Raw genomic sequence first — 14,123 nt, forward strand, 5'->3', positions numbered from 1 at the left:
TCTGTGGTATAAGTGTTCGCCAGTCTGTGAGTCACCCACCCAGCAGTTATGGGATTTGATTTTACTGTGATTGCGCCCCTCCTACTGTCTCATTCTGGCTTCTCCTTTGTCTTTGGATGTGGAGTATCTTTTTTGGTGAGTTCCAGTGTCTTCCTGTCGATTATTGTCCAGCAGCTAGTTGTGATTCTGGTGTTCTCACAAGAGGGAGTGAGAGTATGTCCTTCTACTCCGCCATCTTGCTTCCTCTCTCCATATTTTTTATATTTCTAGTAGTAGCCTTTTCTTTTTGGCTTAGAGAAGTCCCTTTAACGTTTCTTTTAAAGCTGGTTTAGTGGTGCTGAACTCTTTTACCTATTGATTGTCTGTTAAATTGTACCTCTCTTTCAAGTCTGAATGATAACTTTGCTGGGTAGAGTATTCTTGTTTGTAGTTTTTTTTTTTTTTTTTTCCTTCTGGCTTGCAAAGTTTTTGTTGAAAAGTCAGTTTATAGCTATAGCCTTATGGAAGTTCCCTTGTATGTAACTAGTTGCTTTTCTCTTGCTGCTTTTAAGATTCTCTCTTTATCTTTAATTTTTGGCATTTTAATTTTAATGTGCCTTTGTGTGGACCTCTTTGGGTTCATCTTGTTTGGGACTCTGTGCTTCCTGGACCTGAATATCTGTTTGCTTACCCAGGTTAGGGTAGTTTTCAAGTATTATTTCTTCAAATAAGTTCTCTGCCCCCTTTGTCTTTCTCTTCTCCTTCTGGGATCCCTATAATGGAAATGTTAGTATGCTTGATGTTGTCCCAGAAGTCTCTTAAAATATCCTCATTTTTTAAAATTCTTTTTTCTGTTCAGCTTCGGCAGTTTCCACTACTCTGTCTTCCAGATCACTGATCCATTTCTCTGTATCATCTAATCTACTGTTGTTGATTCCTTCTAGTGTGTTATAAATTTCAGTTACTCTATTCTTCAGCTCTGTTTGGTTCCTTTTTATGTTTTCTAACTCTTTGTTGAAATTCTCACTGTGTTCATCCATTCTCCTCCCTAGTTCAGTGAGCATCTTTATGGTCTTACCTCGAACTCTTTATCAGGTTGATTGCTTATCTCTACTTCATTTAGTTCTTTATCTGAGGTTATGCCTCTTTGTTCAGAACATATGCCTCTGTCTCCTCATTTTGCTCAATTCTCTATGTTTATTTCTATGTGTCAGGTAGGTTGGTTACACTTCCTAATCTTATTTTTATTTTATTTTTGGCCATGCAGCGCAGCTTGTGAGATCTTAGTTCCCTGACCAGGGATTGAACCTGGGCCACAGCAGTGAAAGTGCCGAATCCTAACCACTAGATCACCAAGGAACTCCCTACATTTCCTGATCTTAGAGAAGTAGCCTGTGTAAAAGAAATCCTATGGGGCCCAGCAGCGTGCTACCCTCTGGTCACCAGAGCTATATGCTCTAGGGGTGCCCCCCATATGGGCTGTGTGTGCCCTTCTTTTGTGGTGGGGCTGACTACTGTGTGTGTGCTGGTTGGAGGAGCTGACCCCTGGCCCAGTTGGCTGCAAGGCTGTGCCTTGTGCTGTAGCTGCTATTGCCTGCTGTGAGGCAGGACTGGGTCCCCGGTGCTAATAAACTGGAGGGAGGATTCCAGAGTGGAACTTATCAGCAATGCTGTTATCACAGTAGAATGAGCTCCCCCAAAATGGCTGCTGCCAATGTCTTTATCTCCAAGGGGAGTCCCAGTTGCCTCCTGCCTCACCAAGAGGCTCTCCAAGATCACCAGTTTGATCCAGGCTTATTTCAGAGTACTGCCTCTCTGCTGGGACTTGGAACATGTGAGATTTTGCAAGTGCCCTTTAAGAGTCAAGTCTGTTTCCTGTAGCCCTCTGGCTCTCCTGAACATATGCCCTGCTGGTTTTCAAAGCCAGAAGTGCTGAGGGCTTGTCTTCCTGGTGCATGACAACCAGGCTGGGGAGTTTGATGTGATGCTCAGACTCCTCACCCTTTGGGGAAGGACCTCTATGATTAAAATATTCCTCTTGTTTGTGGGTTACCAGATTCGGGGGGTGTGGGTCCTGACTATACTGCATCTCCACCCTTTTTACCTGTCTCGTGATTCCTTCTTTATGTCTGTAGTTGTGGAAAATCTTTTTTGCTAGTCTTCAGGTTGTTCTCATAGGTCGCTGCTCTGTAATTAGTTGAAATTTTGGTATGTCTGTCGGAGAAGGTGAGTTCAGGGTCTTCCTACTTTTAACACCTCTCTTATGAGCACTACTCTTTTTTTTTTTTAATATTTATATTTTTGGTTGTGTTGGGTCTTTGTTTCTGTGTGAGGGCTTTCTCTAGTTGCGGCAAGCGGGGGCCACTCTTCATCGCAGTGCGCGGGCCTCTCACTGTCGCGGCCTCTCTTGTTGCAGAGCACAAGCTCCAGATGCGCAGGCTCAGTAATTGTGGCTCACAGGCCTAGTTGCTCCGTGGCATGTGGGATCCTCCCAGACCAGGGCTCGAACCCATGTCCCCTGCACTGGCAGGCAGACTCTCAACTGCTGCACCACCAGGGAAGCCCATGAGCACTACTCTTAATGCAATACTCTTATTAAGAGTACAATGCACTCTAAAGAAATATATTTAGCTTAAGCGATATATATATATATTTTTAAATTTTATTTATTTATTTATTTATTTTTAGCTGTGTTGGGTCTTCATTGCTGCACGTGGGCTTTCTCTGGTTGCAACGAGTGGGGGCTACTCTTCGTTGAGGTGCGTAGGCTTCTCATGGCGGTGGCTTCTCTTGTTGCGGAGCACAGGCTCTAGGCGCATGGGCTGCAGTAGTTGTGGCATGTGGGCTCAGTAGTTGTGGCTCATGAGCTCTAGAGTGCAGGCTCAGTAGTTGTGGCACCCAGGCTTAGTTGCTCTGTGGCATGTGGGATCTTCTGGACCAGGGATCGAACCTGTGTCCCCTGCACTGGCAGGCGGATTCTTAACCACTGCGCCACCAGGGAAGTCCCCTTAAGCAATATATTTAATCAAGATCAAACAATGGCACTTTTCTTTGGGTGGTAGAAATATGGATGTATTTTTCCAATTCTCTATTTTTCTGCATTTGCAAGTAGTCTATAATGAATGTGTTACCTTTATAATAGAAAAACGTTGAAGGACTATTTTGATGAATAGTTTGATAATTATATCTTTTTTTTATTATGTTATATCTTTTTAATGAAGATCTAGTAACAGCAAAGTTGTGTTCCTTGTGTATACTGTGGAGTAGAACTCAAGAGGCCTACCCTAGAGGAGGTTATCATATTTTGTGTCTATTTAGAGTTTTAATATCTTAATAGAATTGCTGAAACTACTTCGTTCTTTGCTTTTGCTGACCGTCTATGACTTTGTCCACACTTTGTTCCAATTTTCATGCTTTTTTTCAGATTTTCTTCTAAATTTCTCTCAAATCTGTCCCTGAATTTGTCCTCTTTGCTTTAATTGAAATTTTCATCTTTTCTTGCCTGTGTTATTGCAAAGGACTCCTACCTGGTTTTCATGCCTCTATTTTTAATCTATTCTAACTCCATTGCTCTACAGCAGCTAGAATGAGTAATTTACTCTTCTGAAGGTTGATCTAATTATGTCACACTGATTCTTGAAAACCCTGGTTGCCTTCCCTATACCTAGTATACAATCTAAGCTCCTTAAGATCATTCCTGATCTAGCCCCTCCCCACTTTGCTGATATTATTTTCCTACGCTTGCTTCACCCTTGTTGGCTCTGGATAAACTTTAACATGTTTGACATTCCTTATATTGCCACACCCACTCTTCCCTCAAGATTTCACTCAAACAGATCTTCTCTGGCCTCCTTAAGTAGAGAGGTACATGCCTCTTTGGAGTCCCATAGCATGCTAACTAGGGCAGTTAATTGCTCCAACTGTGTCTGTCTCTTCTACCAGAGTGTCTACACCCAAAGTTGACATCTTTGAGTTTCTCCTTTTTCAATGCACAACACATTTACTCCTTTAATAGTTCTCATGCCCCTACCTCCTCCCCCCACCCACATACCTTTTTATTAACAATTCCTTTCCTCTTCCTAAAATCTTATCAAAATTCTTTGATCCTGTGGCCATCAGAGACCTTGAATAGAAGTGATTCAGAAAATTTGGACTGAATATGAAGTTTAAGGAATAAACATTTATTTGGCCGCAGTCTCTCTTTTTGTGTATGTTCAAGCATGATATGCTTAGAAACTTAAGTATGTTTAAAAGAGCTCGCTGAATAAATATAAAAAATTCTAGGTGCTAATAAAATTTTTTTCAGTCTTCTACTTTGAATAATCCCCTTACCTACCAATGATTAAGATGATCTCCATATATATATATATATATATGTATGCCATATAAAGCAATGCTTAAGGGTAAAAGGAACAGTGTCCTAAAGTTTCCTATGAAGTCCAAGGATTCCTGGCTTCAGAGAGTCCAGGAACCCAATGACATGGTATGTAAAATGTTGTGATTATGTCATAGGGAAGAACAAATCTGACTCCATATTGGGTCTGTTTCTTTTACTTTACCCTTTTATTCTATTGCTTTTGCTATTAGAATGTTGCCTATAGCCTGAAATATACAGGATAGCTCATTCTCAAGTCTCCGACCTTTAAAGGTATAACACTTTTGGGACTTCCCTTGTGGTCCAGTGGTTAAGACTCTGCTTTCCAGTGCAGGGGGTGCAGGTTCAATCCCTGGTTGGGGAACTAAGATCCCACATGCTGTGGGGTGCAGCCAAAAATTAAAAAAAAAAAGTATGACACTTTTCCATTCATATAGAGATAAAAAGTTGAAGAACAGAGAATAACATTTGTCTTGTTGCAGGTTTACAGGAACTTAGTGACCTGATCTATGTGGATAGTTGCAAAAACAAAGGAATCTGACACGAAGAAGTTTGTAACAACCAACTACACCCCCTCCCTTTTTAGTGTAAAAGCCCGAATTCTAACTTGGGTAAGATAGTTCTTTGGACACCCTTAGTCTGCTGGCTTTCCAAATAGTTACTATTCCTTGCCCCAATAACTCCTCTCTTGATTTATTGGCCTATCGTGTGATGAGCAGTACAAGCTTGGACTTCGTAACAATTAGGCCTATGTTATTGTTCTGAGGGGAAGGTCCATTGCTTTCAACAGGTTCTCCTGGGGCTACTCTAGAGTTTTTGTAGTCTCATGGTGAATAATACCACATCATATTTCATTCTTGTAATTAATTTCATTCACATGCCTATGTTATAAGCGAAGAGAACCGAAAAAGCTGTGTGCTCAGAGCAGTGTTTCCCAATGTGTTTTATAGAGCTTCTGGATAAGCATTCTCTGAGGTGTCTCTTAAAAATACAGATCCCTGGGTCCACACCAGGCCAGCTAAATAAGAAGTTGTGGAGGTAGGGCACAAGAATTTGCATTTTAAACTTACCAATGGATCCTTAAGCATTCTGGTTTAAGAACCAGTATGATAAAACCAAGGAGAATATGAACTCTTTCAAGGGGAGTAAATTAGTTTTGTTTTTATTTATTTTTTTAATGGATTAATAGTAACTAACATGAAACACTTACTCCCTGCCAAGTGCTGTCCTAAATGTATGTTATATGGTTTAACTATTTAAATGGCTATAACAATCATATATTATTCAGTGTGAGGAAATTGAGACACAGAGAGGTAAATAGACCAAAGACACATAGTAAGTGGTAAAAGTGGGATTTAAACTCTGTCTTGGCTCCAGAGGTCAAGCTCCTAATTGCTACCCTATATAGTTTCACTTGAGAGAACGTTTTTATTAGTTTCCTGCAGGTTTTTTGTTTTGTTTTATAGTTATAAAAAATGTTGATTCTTAATATTTACTATTAGTCAAAGATTCACTTTGAAGCAAATATAAAAAAATCAGTTTTTCTTCCCAAGTGAATAGCTGAAAGAATATGTATGAAAGAAAACATTTTCTGGAACACATAGCTAAAGCAACTACATCAAATTAAAAACTTTGATATGACACTAAGCAAAATTTAAAACACTTTAACATTTGTTGATGCGGGTGGTGTTAAATTTTCTATACTGTTTCTGCGTTTAAACTTGTGATGGCAAAGCACAAATGTTTTAAAAAGAATCAATATTTGAAATGATTTTTAAAACTCTGACTTATTACCTGAAGCAATATTCAGTTTAAATGATTTGGAACTGTAGTTGAATCCTACATGATGTTTTTGGATCATCTACTATTCAGAAAGTGGTACGTGTTCATCATTGTGATCCCTTAGATGTAAATTACACTGATTTTCACCTTTCCTGAATTATTTTGGTAATGTTAACTTATATTACCATAACATATTAAAATTCTTTTACTTCATACAACCAGCAAGGAAAAATAAGTGACTCTACTCCTCAGATATATCAAATATTTTCTGTATCAGATATGTGAATACAATTATTCACATTACCTAAGCTACTGTTTATCTTTAAAAATCACAAAAAGTAATTTCCCAGTTTGCCAAAAGTTTTGACTATTAAAGTTTGACAAATTTATTTCCACACAAAAATTAAAGGGATATGTTTATTTTATTTAACTCCTTCATAAGTAAGAATATAGGTGAGAAACTATGGCTTACACAATTGAGTAGCCCAAAGCCAGTCAGCTGATTAGTGGCAGAGTAAGTTACTGCATCACTAATTTGATATTTTCTTCTACTTTAATTTTTAATATTTTGTATTTTCAATAGCTGCCCAGAGCTTAACATGCTGACATAAAACTAACAGGTTGTTGCTTTGTATTGATGCCTGACACCAGTAATCTACTTAATTGGAACTCTTATCCATGTGAACTCTCCTGAGTTCACAAAGTGAGTCTCTATGAAAAATGATCATACTGAATAGTTAACAATTTATTATTCATGTTAGGACAGTATCCAGCACATCTCAGTGCTCTTTAAATGTTTGTTAAGTAAATACAAAATTTGGAAGATGTAAACATTAAATCCAGTAGTTTCTCTGTTACTTCATTTACTGTTAATTCACCTCAGGCAAAGCCACGTTTTATGTTTATAAAATAGAATAGTACCATCTAGATCCTAGCTATTACAGAATGAATTAATATTTATAGTGTTGTGAGGTCTCTAAAAGAATATGTGATACATTTGGAGAAATATGCCTTAATTTTTTCCACTTTCCTTGATGGAAGATTTTTCTTCCTTTAAAACGTTTTTTTTTCCCCTTAGCACAACGTTACATGTGGCAGAAATTCGACGTAGAACATTAAATACCTTCAACCTCTAACTTCATTTCCTTGTTTTTGTCCTTTCCCAGATTTTCTATATCCCTTCATGTGCTCACTTACCCAGTGCTCCCCTCTTGTTCCAAACTTAGAATATTAACTTCTTAAGCATTTTTACATATACGACTATATTTTATTCTCTATGTTCCTGCAATGAATAGGAATCACTACACTATTAGCTATGTGTTGAGCATCTGTATGTCAGATGTGGATGCTCACGACCTGTGATAAGAGCCAACACTGGGCGTTCCCTGGTGGTCCAGTGGTTGGTGGGACTCCAAGCTTTCACTGCTGAGGGCCTGGGTTCGATCCCTGGTTGGGGAGCTAAGATCCCACAAGTCACACAGCGTGTCCAAAAAAAAAAAAAGAAAAAAAAAAAGCCAAAGCCAACACTTATTAGGTGTTTGCTGTGTAACAGGCGTTGTTCTAAGTGCATTACATATATTAATTCACTTTATCCTCATAATAATTCTATGAAGTAGGTACTACTACTACTATCCCCGGTTTAGATGAAAAAACTCAGGAAGAGAGATCAAGTAACTTGCCCCTAGTCACAGGTACTAATTGATGAAACTGGGGTAGGAATCTGGGTGAAGCCTGCTTTTGAATCGGAAAAACTTGAGTTTTCCACCTGTGTGTTTCTCCTTTACTGTCACACTATTACCACTCACAACACTTCTGACACCATGTTTCCCCCACCAAGCAATTCTCTGCAACACCAGCTGGGTGTCCTACAATTTAACCAACTCTGACAGTCTACCTGGAGGTAGCGTCAGATCCCACAGGTTAAGGGCTTGGTCCCAAAAGACTGCCCCTACTCCACTTTAGATGCCAATCACAAGTCCAGGTTGTTATCTGTGCTTCTGACTGATGGACTTTAAGTCTGAGGTTCCCATAACTCCCACCTTGGGTTTGATTAATTTGCTAGAGTGGCTCACAGAACTCAGGGAAACACTTAGTTTACACTTTACTAAAGAACATGATAAAAACTATAGATGAACAGCTAGATAAAGAAGTACATAGGGTGAAGACGGGGAGGATCCCCAGCACAGGAGCTGCTGTCCCCATGGAGTGGGGTGCATCACCCTCCCAGTATGAGGATGTGTTCACCATTCTGGAAGGTCCCCAAACCCCATAACATCGGGATTTTGTGGAGGCCTCCTCACATAGACATGACCAGTTATTAACTCCATCTCTAGCCTCTCTCCCCTCTCTGGAGCATGGGGGTCTGGGGCTGAAAATGCCAAGCTTCTAATCACGGCTTGGTCTTTCTGGTGACCAGCCCCCATCCAGGAGCTCACTTAGAGTCACCTTATTAGAACAAATGCTGTTCCCAGTGCTCTTACTACTTAGGAATTTACAAGGGTTTTAGGAGTTCTATGCCAGAAACCAGTATATATATTTTCTATTGTCTCATAGCTCTTAACCACTGTTTTATGTATATACCTATACCCAAGGTAGGTAAAATAATAGTACCATATAGATGAAGAAAATGAGTCAGCGATCAAGTAATTAACTCAAAATCAACCTAGTAAGTTAACTCCAAAACCTGTACTTTTTTACTATATCAGAAAAGGAAGTATAGGATATGGCTCTTAAGCCAGAAAGGCTAGGATGAAATCCTGGCTCTACCACTTAATAACTATATGACCTTGAGAAAGTTACTTCTCTTTGCCAGTTTCTTCATCCTTAAAACATGGATAATAGAATTTACTACATAAGAGTTGTGAGGAATAAGGATATAAATAAAATGCTTACAAAAGTACCTTTGCACTCAATATAAACTTTTATTTCTAACTTTCTTTTTTTATTTATAAGAAAATAATCTGGCATGTGCACTACTCTGGCAGCAGCTGTAAGCCAGAAGTTAAAAGAATGAAGGCTCAAATTAAGCCGGCTTGGGTCCAAATCCCAAGCATATGTCCTTTAGGAAGTTAACCTCCGGGAATTTCAGCATCCTCATCTCTGACAGAAGAGAACAGTACCACCGCACAAACTTGTGGCAAATGTTTTAATAATAAATATTAACCACTGACCATCTCTGCATTTCTAGCAGCTAGCACAATGTTTAATGAATAAACAGTGACATAGGTAAGATGTCCTTTGTGCTTTCCTTCACTAGTCCTGTCATTTTCTCCCTGGCATCATCCTAAAAATTTTTAAGTTCACCATCTCATCTTTTCCCTACTGTAAAGACCAGAATAACTATAACGAAAAGTGTAATTGTGTTACCACCTGAAGTTACCACTTACCCAGTAGTAATCATACCAGATTTTCAGCAAGTGGAGTGTACAAAGAGCACCCACCAGTACAGAAGGGGAAATGGAATTTTTATCTTACCACATTAAGGACTATTAAAAAATACTCACAGTTAATGTAATTAAGGCATACCTCTTTCTGTTTTTAACCAAGTTCCTCTTCAGTGCTAAGCTTGTACCACAATAAAATGTACAAAATCCTTAAGTCAATAGTAGACTCATTATTAACAAGTATGCTGCTCGAGAACTATACTTTAGGTAAATGAAATAATGTCAGAACTACTTTATAGCCTATCTTACAAATAAGATGACTGCCAAAGGTGCATTCTCTTCACTTTATGTGAAAAATTATAAAAGTACTATAAGTTTGACTGTTGCTCCACAACTAGCTGTGGAATTTCCCTAGGCTACTATTTGACAGAATGTTAGAGAACTTTTTTCATCACCATCTCTCTTCCCACGCACCCTCATATTGTTCCCGCAGTTCTTAGTATGATCTGATTACAAATTAAAACACAAATAAATTAAGCAGTAACCCAAACAATTTTCCCTATTGACAGACTTTTTAAAATTTACGGTTAGATATTAAGTATTAATACAATCACGTCACCAGTTAAAAATAAAAATGTATTGATCCAAAATTATCGCCAAAAAACTTAAACTAAGCAAAAACTTTATTTAAGCTTAATGCTCTTTTTAACTCCTGCACGAATGCCAGATAGTTCACCACTATAACGTTGCTCTTCTCTACGAACTTCACGAACCTGGCCTCTTCTGCGAATTTTGGCTCTTCTGAACTTCTCCCGGTGTTTCACTCTGGGATTCCGATCAATCTTCTTTCTCCTAGGTGTAAGTCCCCTATTTTTAGCAATCTGATAAGTAATGGCTCTCTTTGTATTTTGAACTTCAGGAGCCTGTTCTTCAGTACTATCTTCTTTCTTTCTCTTCAATTTTTGTCTGTCTTCTATTTCTTTATAGTATTTCAGTGCAGCTTCATCAAAATCAGAATCATCAGAAAGGTCTGTAACAGCGGAGGCAGCAACAGCAGAAACAGATTTTGGCTTGGCCTTTGTGGATTTTGCTTTTAGATTCAGTTCTTCCTTTCCAGCACCATCTTTAAGTGTGAGCAGATGACGAATCTCAGAGGACAGCTTCTGATCCACAACTGACAGCTTGTTGATCAAATTTCGGTAGGTAACAAGCCTTTCTATGACAGGATGTCCATGTGCAGGGACTCTCCTAGCTTTCAGGATCAGATAAAAACTGATGTTGGAGCAGTAGTTCAAATAGAGGTTGTATTTGGTCCTCAGGTATTGGCTTCCTTTTCCAGGTGGAATGATCTTTCGCTCCACCAACTGTAGCAATGGCTCCAGCTCATCCTTCACCTCTGTCAACTTAACTTTCAGGTCATCTATCAGCTCCAAGAGCTCTGGTGATTCCTTTCGCAGCATCTTCAGCTTCTCTTTCACTGAAACTTTCGCCAGATCCTTCACGACCCGTGTCTCAACCTCATTTACCTGAGGTACTGGTTTTGCAAAGGCCTCCACCCAGGTAACTCCAAAATCGTCCTCTTGCAGAGCTTGGGCTAAACGCCGCTGAATGAGCTGTGCCTCCTCCTCCTCCTCTCTTTCCTCTTCCTCTACTTCTTGTTGACTCTGCCGGCCTCGGGACTTGGAACCATAGTCCGTGTCGTAGTAAAGTTTTTTCCTCTGACCCCACGACAAACTGGGATCCACCGAGGCCTCAGCCTCACTCTGCATGGAGCTCCCACCATCATCATCGTCCTCCTCCTCATTCCCCGCACTCTCTTCATCGTCCTCATCGGCGATATCTAGGGCAAGCACCTCCTCCTCATCGCCATCCTCCTCCTCGTCCCCACTCTCCACTTCGCTCCATCCCTTAGCCAAGGCGGCCCGAGATCGGGCCTCATGGAAATCATCTACCTTATCTTGGTAGTAGCTGGAGTCCCCTGGTGAGGGTGGAGATTCCAAATTGTCATCATTTTCGTCCGCTGGGTCGCGACCTGCCTTAGCTCGCACAGCTGCCCACTTGGCCGCTCCGCGCCGCCGAGATCTCCCCACCATAGCTCGCGGTCTCAGCTTCTACAGCGACGTCAGGCTTTCGGTCACCTCTGACTTCCGCGCACGAGCCACGCGCTCCAGCAACAAGCCTCTATAACAGCCACGCGCTCTCTTACCACGCGCGTCTGCTGGCACTCCCGTAGGATGCAGGAGTTTCCACCTCCTTCCGGCCCCCAGGATGCTCTCTGTGTGGCGTTTGAACCAGGACTTCCGGTTGGTCCTTCAGGCCTTTCCGTGTAGGAACAATAGGTATAGGAAGTTCAGTTCCGTAGAGCCCTTTAGCCCAGTTCTTACTCTCGCGAGCACTGGGCGTGGCTAGGGGGACGGCCTGGTGAACCGCGAGGTGAAGTCGCGGTGACCAGTGGAGGGCGCTTTACCTCCACGCCTAGGAGAGGTCTCGGGGCGTTGCAGTGAGTTGTCCTGCGCCTGTACCGGTTGTTCCCGGCTTGGAGCTGAGTCCAAGTGTAGAAGAATTCCTTGTTTACTGGAATTGTTTTATTTTCTCTGCCTATCCGTCTGGAAGTTAATCAGGTTGTTTTTGTCTCCGCAACGTCCAAATACGACATTTCTGGGCCCCGTAGCCTGAGGCGGCAGCGGCGCCACTGCGCTCGGGAATCCTGGCGCGGGCGTCGGGGAGAGCGCAGGCCGGGCCTCCGGGCGGGTGGTAGCCCGCCTCCAGCTCCCTTTCCGCAGGGCTCGGTGACTTCATGGGATTTGTGTCCCTGAGGAGTTTCTGAGGGGTCACGGTGGGAAGGCAGAGCCGCGCTCTAGAGTTTGCCTCTTTCCGAGGAGCTCAAGTAGGCTGCAGAAGGCACCGCGATTTCTCTGCCTTTTAGTGGAAGAGGTTCATTCTTCAAGATATTTTGGAAATGGCACATTTTAACTCTCAAGGGCGGACGCTTCATGAATTCTTCAACACTTAATAAGCACAGGGCAGCGTGCTAGGCTTTGGGAGAACAATGGTGGGCGAAAGCAGACGCTGTTCCTGCAGTGGTGGAACTTGTGGTCTAGCTGGGGGCACGCGTTAATCAAGTCATCACGCAAAACGTGCCAGCTTATAATTGGGGTGAGTACAGGGAACACTTGTCCTGTGTTACCCAGCCTTCAGCTGCTGAAAATACTCAACCTGCCTTTTACATCGCTTTTTGTACACGCCATCCATCGCCCTTTACTAAACACTAAAGTGTTTAGTACTCCCGCCCAAATATGGGAAATTTCTGCTGTATTGAAGAGACAGTGTAAGCATCACCTCTTTGATCTCGTCTTTAACTCCCTTAGTCTTTTCCTCAGTTCTTCTGTATCACCTCAACGAACTATGATATTGCAAGCACGCAATACAGTGTCTGGCACAGAGTAAGTGTTCAATGAAGGTTTGTTTAATGAATAAGTATTGAAATTGCAGTATTTGATTATCTACTTCAGGTGCTCCATAAACGGAGTGAATGAATAATGCATAAGGCTGCGAACATCCTTAAGGGAGATAACCTGAGCTGGAATGGATTATTAGGAATCATGAATTCCAATTCCAGTATCTTCATTGTATGCATGTGGAAACAAAGACTTGGGAAGGTTACATTAGCAAATCGAGCACAGAAACCTGGGATAGGGCTCCCACACCAGGCCCTCACATTCAGCTGTTATCAGTTCTTTGCTAATTCAATGTGAATGAGTTTCAGACCTTTTCCAGAGCATAGGCTAAGCTGGGTGGATGAAAGAAACCAAGAGCTCAGATGAAAGTGTTTGAAGAAGAGGGTGGTAATGAGGGAAAAATCAGTCAAATTTGTCTTTAGAAGTATTTCTAGGACTACAAGTGTGAAAGGACTGCCCTGCAATCTTAGAGTAATTCAGGGTTTAAGTTTTCAGACATTACATATGATAGGTTCATATTCATTATATATGTTAGGTATTATGACACCTTCAAATGTGGGTAGTTGAAAGCTGAGCTTTTGATAAGTTGCTAAAATTAATGGCGACATACAAGTTCTTTGCAGAAAGTGCAGTGTCATTAGGTTATGAAAAATAGTACAATTTTTTAGAAAGATGGTATTTTGAACTAAATATTTTTAAAGTGTTAAAAGTTATCTTAAGCATTTAAAAACCTTTACAAGATTTTAGGAAATACAATTTAAAGAATAAAAAAGGTGTGGGTAAAAGTCTTATGTTCTGATGGTAAGCCCAGAATTCATTTTTGAATGTAAATTTTAATAGGTTTTGTCATTCAGATATTAACTGCTTATTAATTGTAGCAGAATGCTACATGCTGTAGTAGATCCAAAGGTGAATTAGCCACAGTCTCTTCTAATCAGGTAGAAAAGAAGACATGCATACAGATTATACTAAAATACAAGGCAGTGTGTGAGGTAAACCCAGCGCTGTGAGAGATCAGAGGGGTGAGAGATCGTCTCTGGATTTTGTTCTGGAAATATTGCTTAAAGAATGTTGCATCTAAGCTGAGACTGTGATTAGATCCATGCTTTAAATGTATTAAATTTACATTATATGTAAGCATTAAGT

At 40.8% G+C, this 14,123-nt stretch overlaps 1 protein-coding gene across 1 annotated transcript; it reads right to left on the minus strand.

The window, feature by feature from the left end:
* Positions 1 to 6,539: 6,539 nt before the first annotated feature.
* UTP3 (UTP3 small subunit processome component) lies at positions 6,540 to 11,798 on the minus strand. Its single transcript, XM_007193566.2, has one exon. It carries the CDS (start codon positions 11,610 to 11,612, stop codon positions 10,203 to 10,205), a length of 1,410 nt encoding a protein of 469 aa, XP_007193628.2. The 5' UTR covers positions 11,613 to 11,798; the 3' UTR covers positions 6,540 to 10,202.
* Positions 11,799 to 14,123: the final 2,325 nt, after the last annotated feature.

The sequence above is a fragment of the Balaenoptera acutorostrata genome, chromosome 5, assembly GCF_949987535.1.
Source record: "Balaenoptera acutorostrata chromosome 5, mBalAcu1.1, whole genome shotgun sequence".
In the NCBI taxonomy this organism is placed as follows: domain Eukaryota; kingdom Metazoa; phylum Chordata; class Mammalia; order Artiodactyla; family Balaenopteridae; genus Balaenoptera; species Balaenoptera acutorostrata.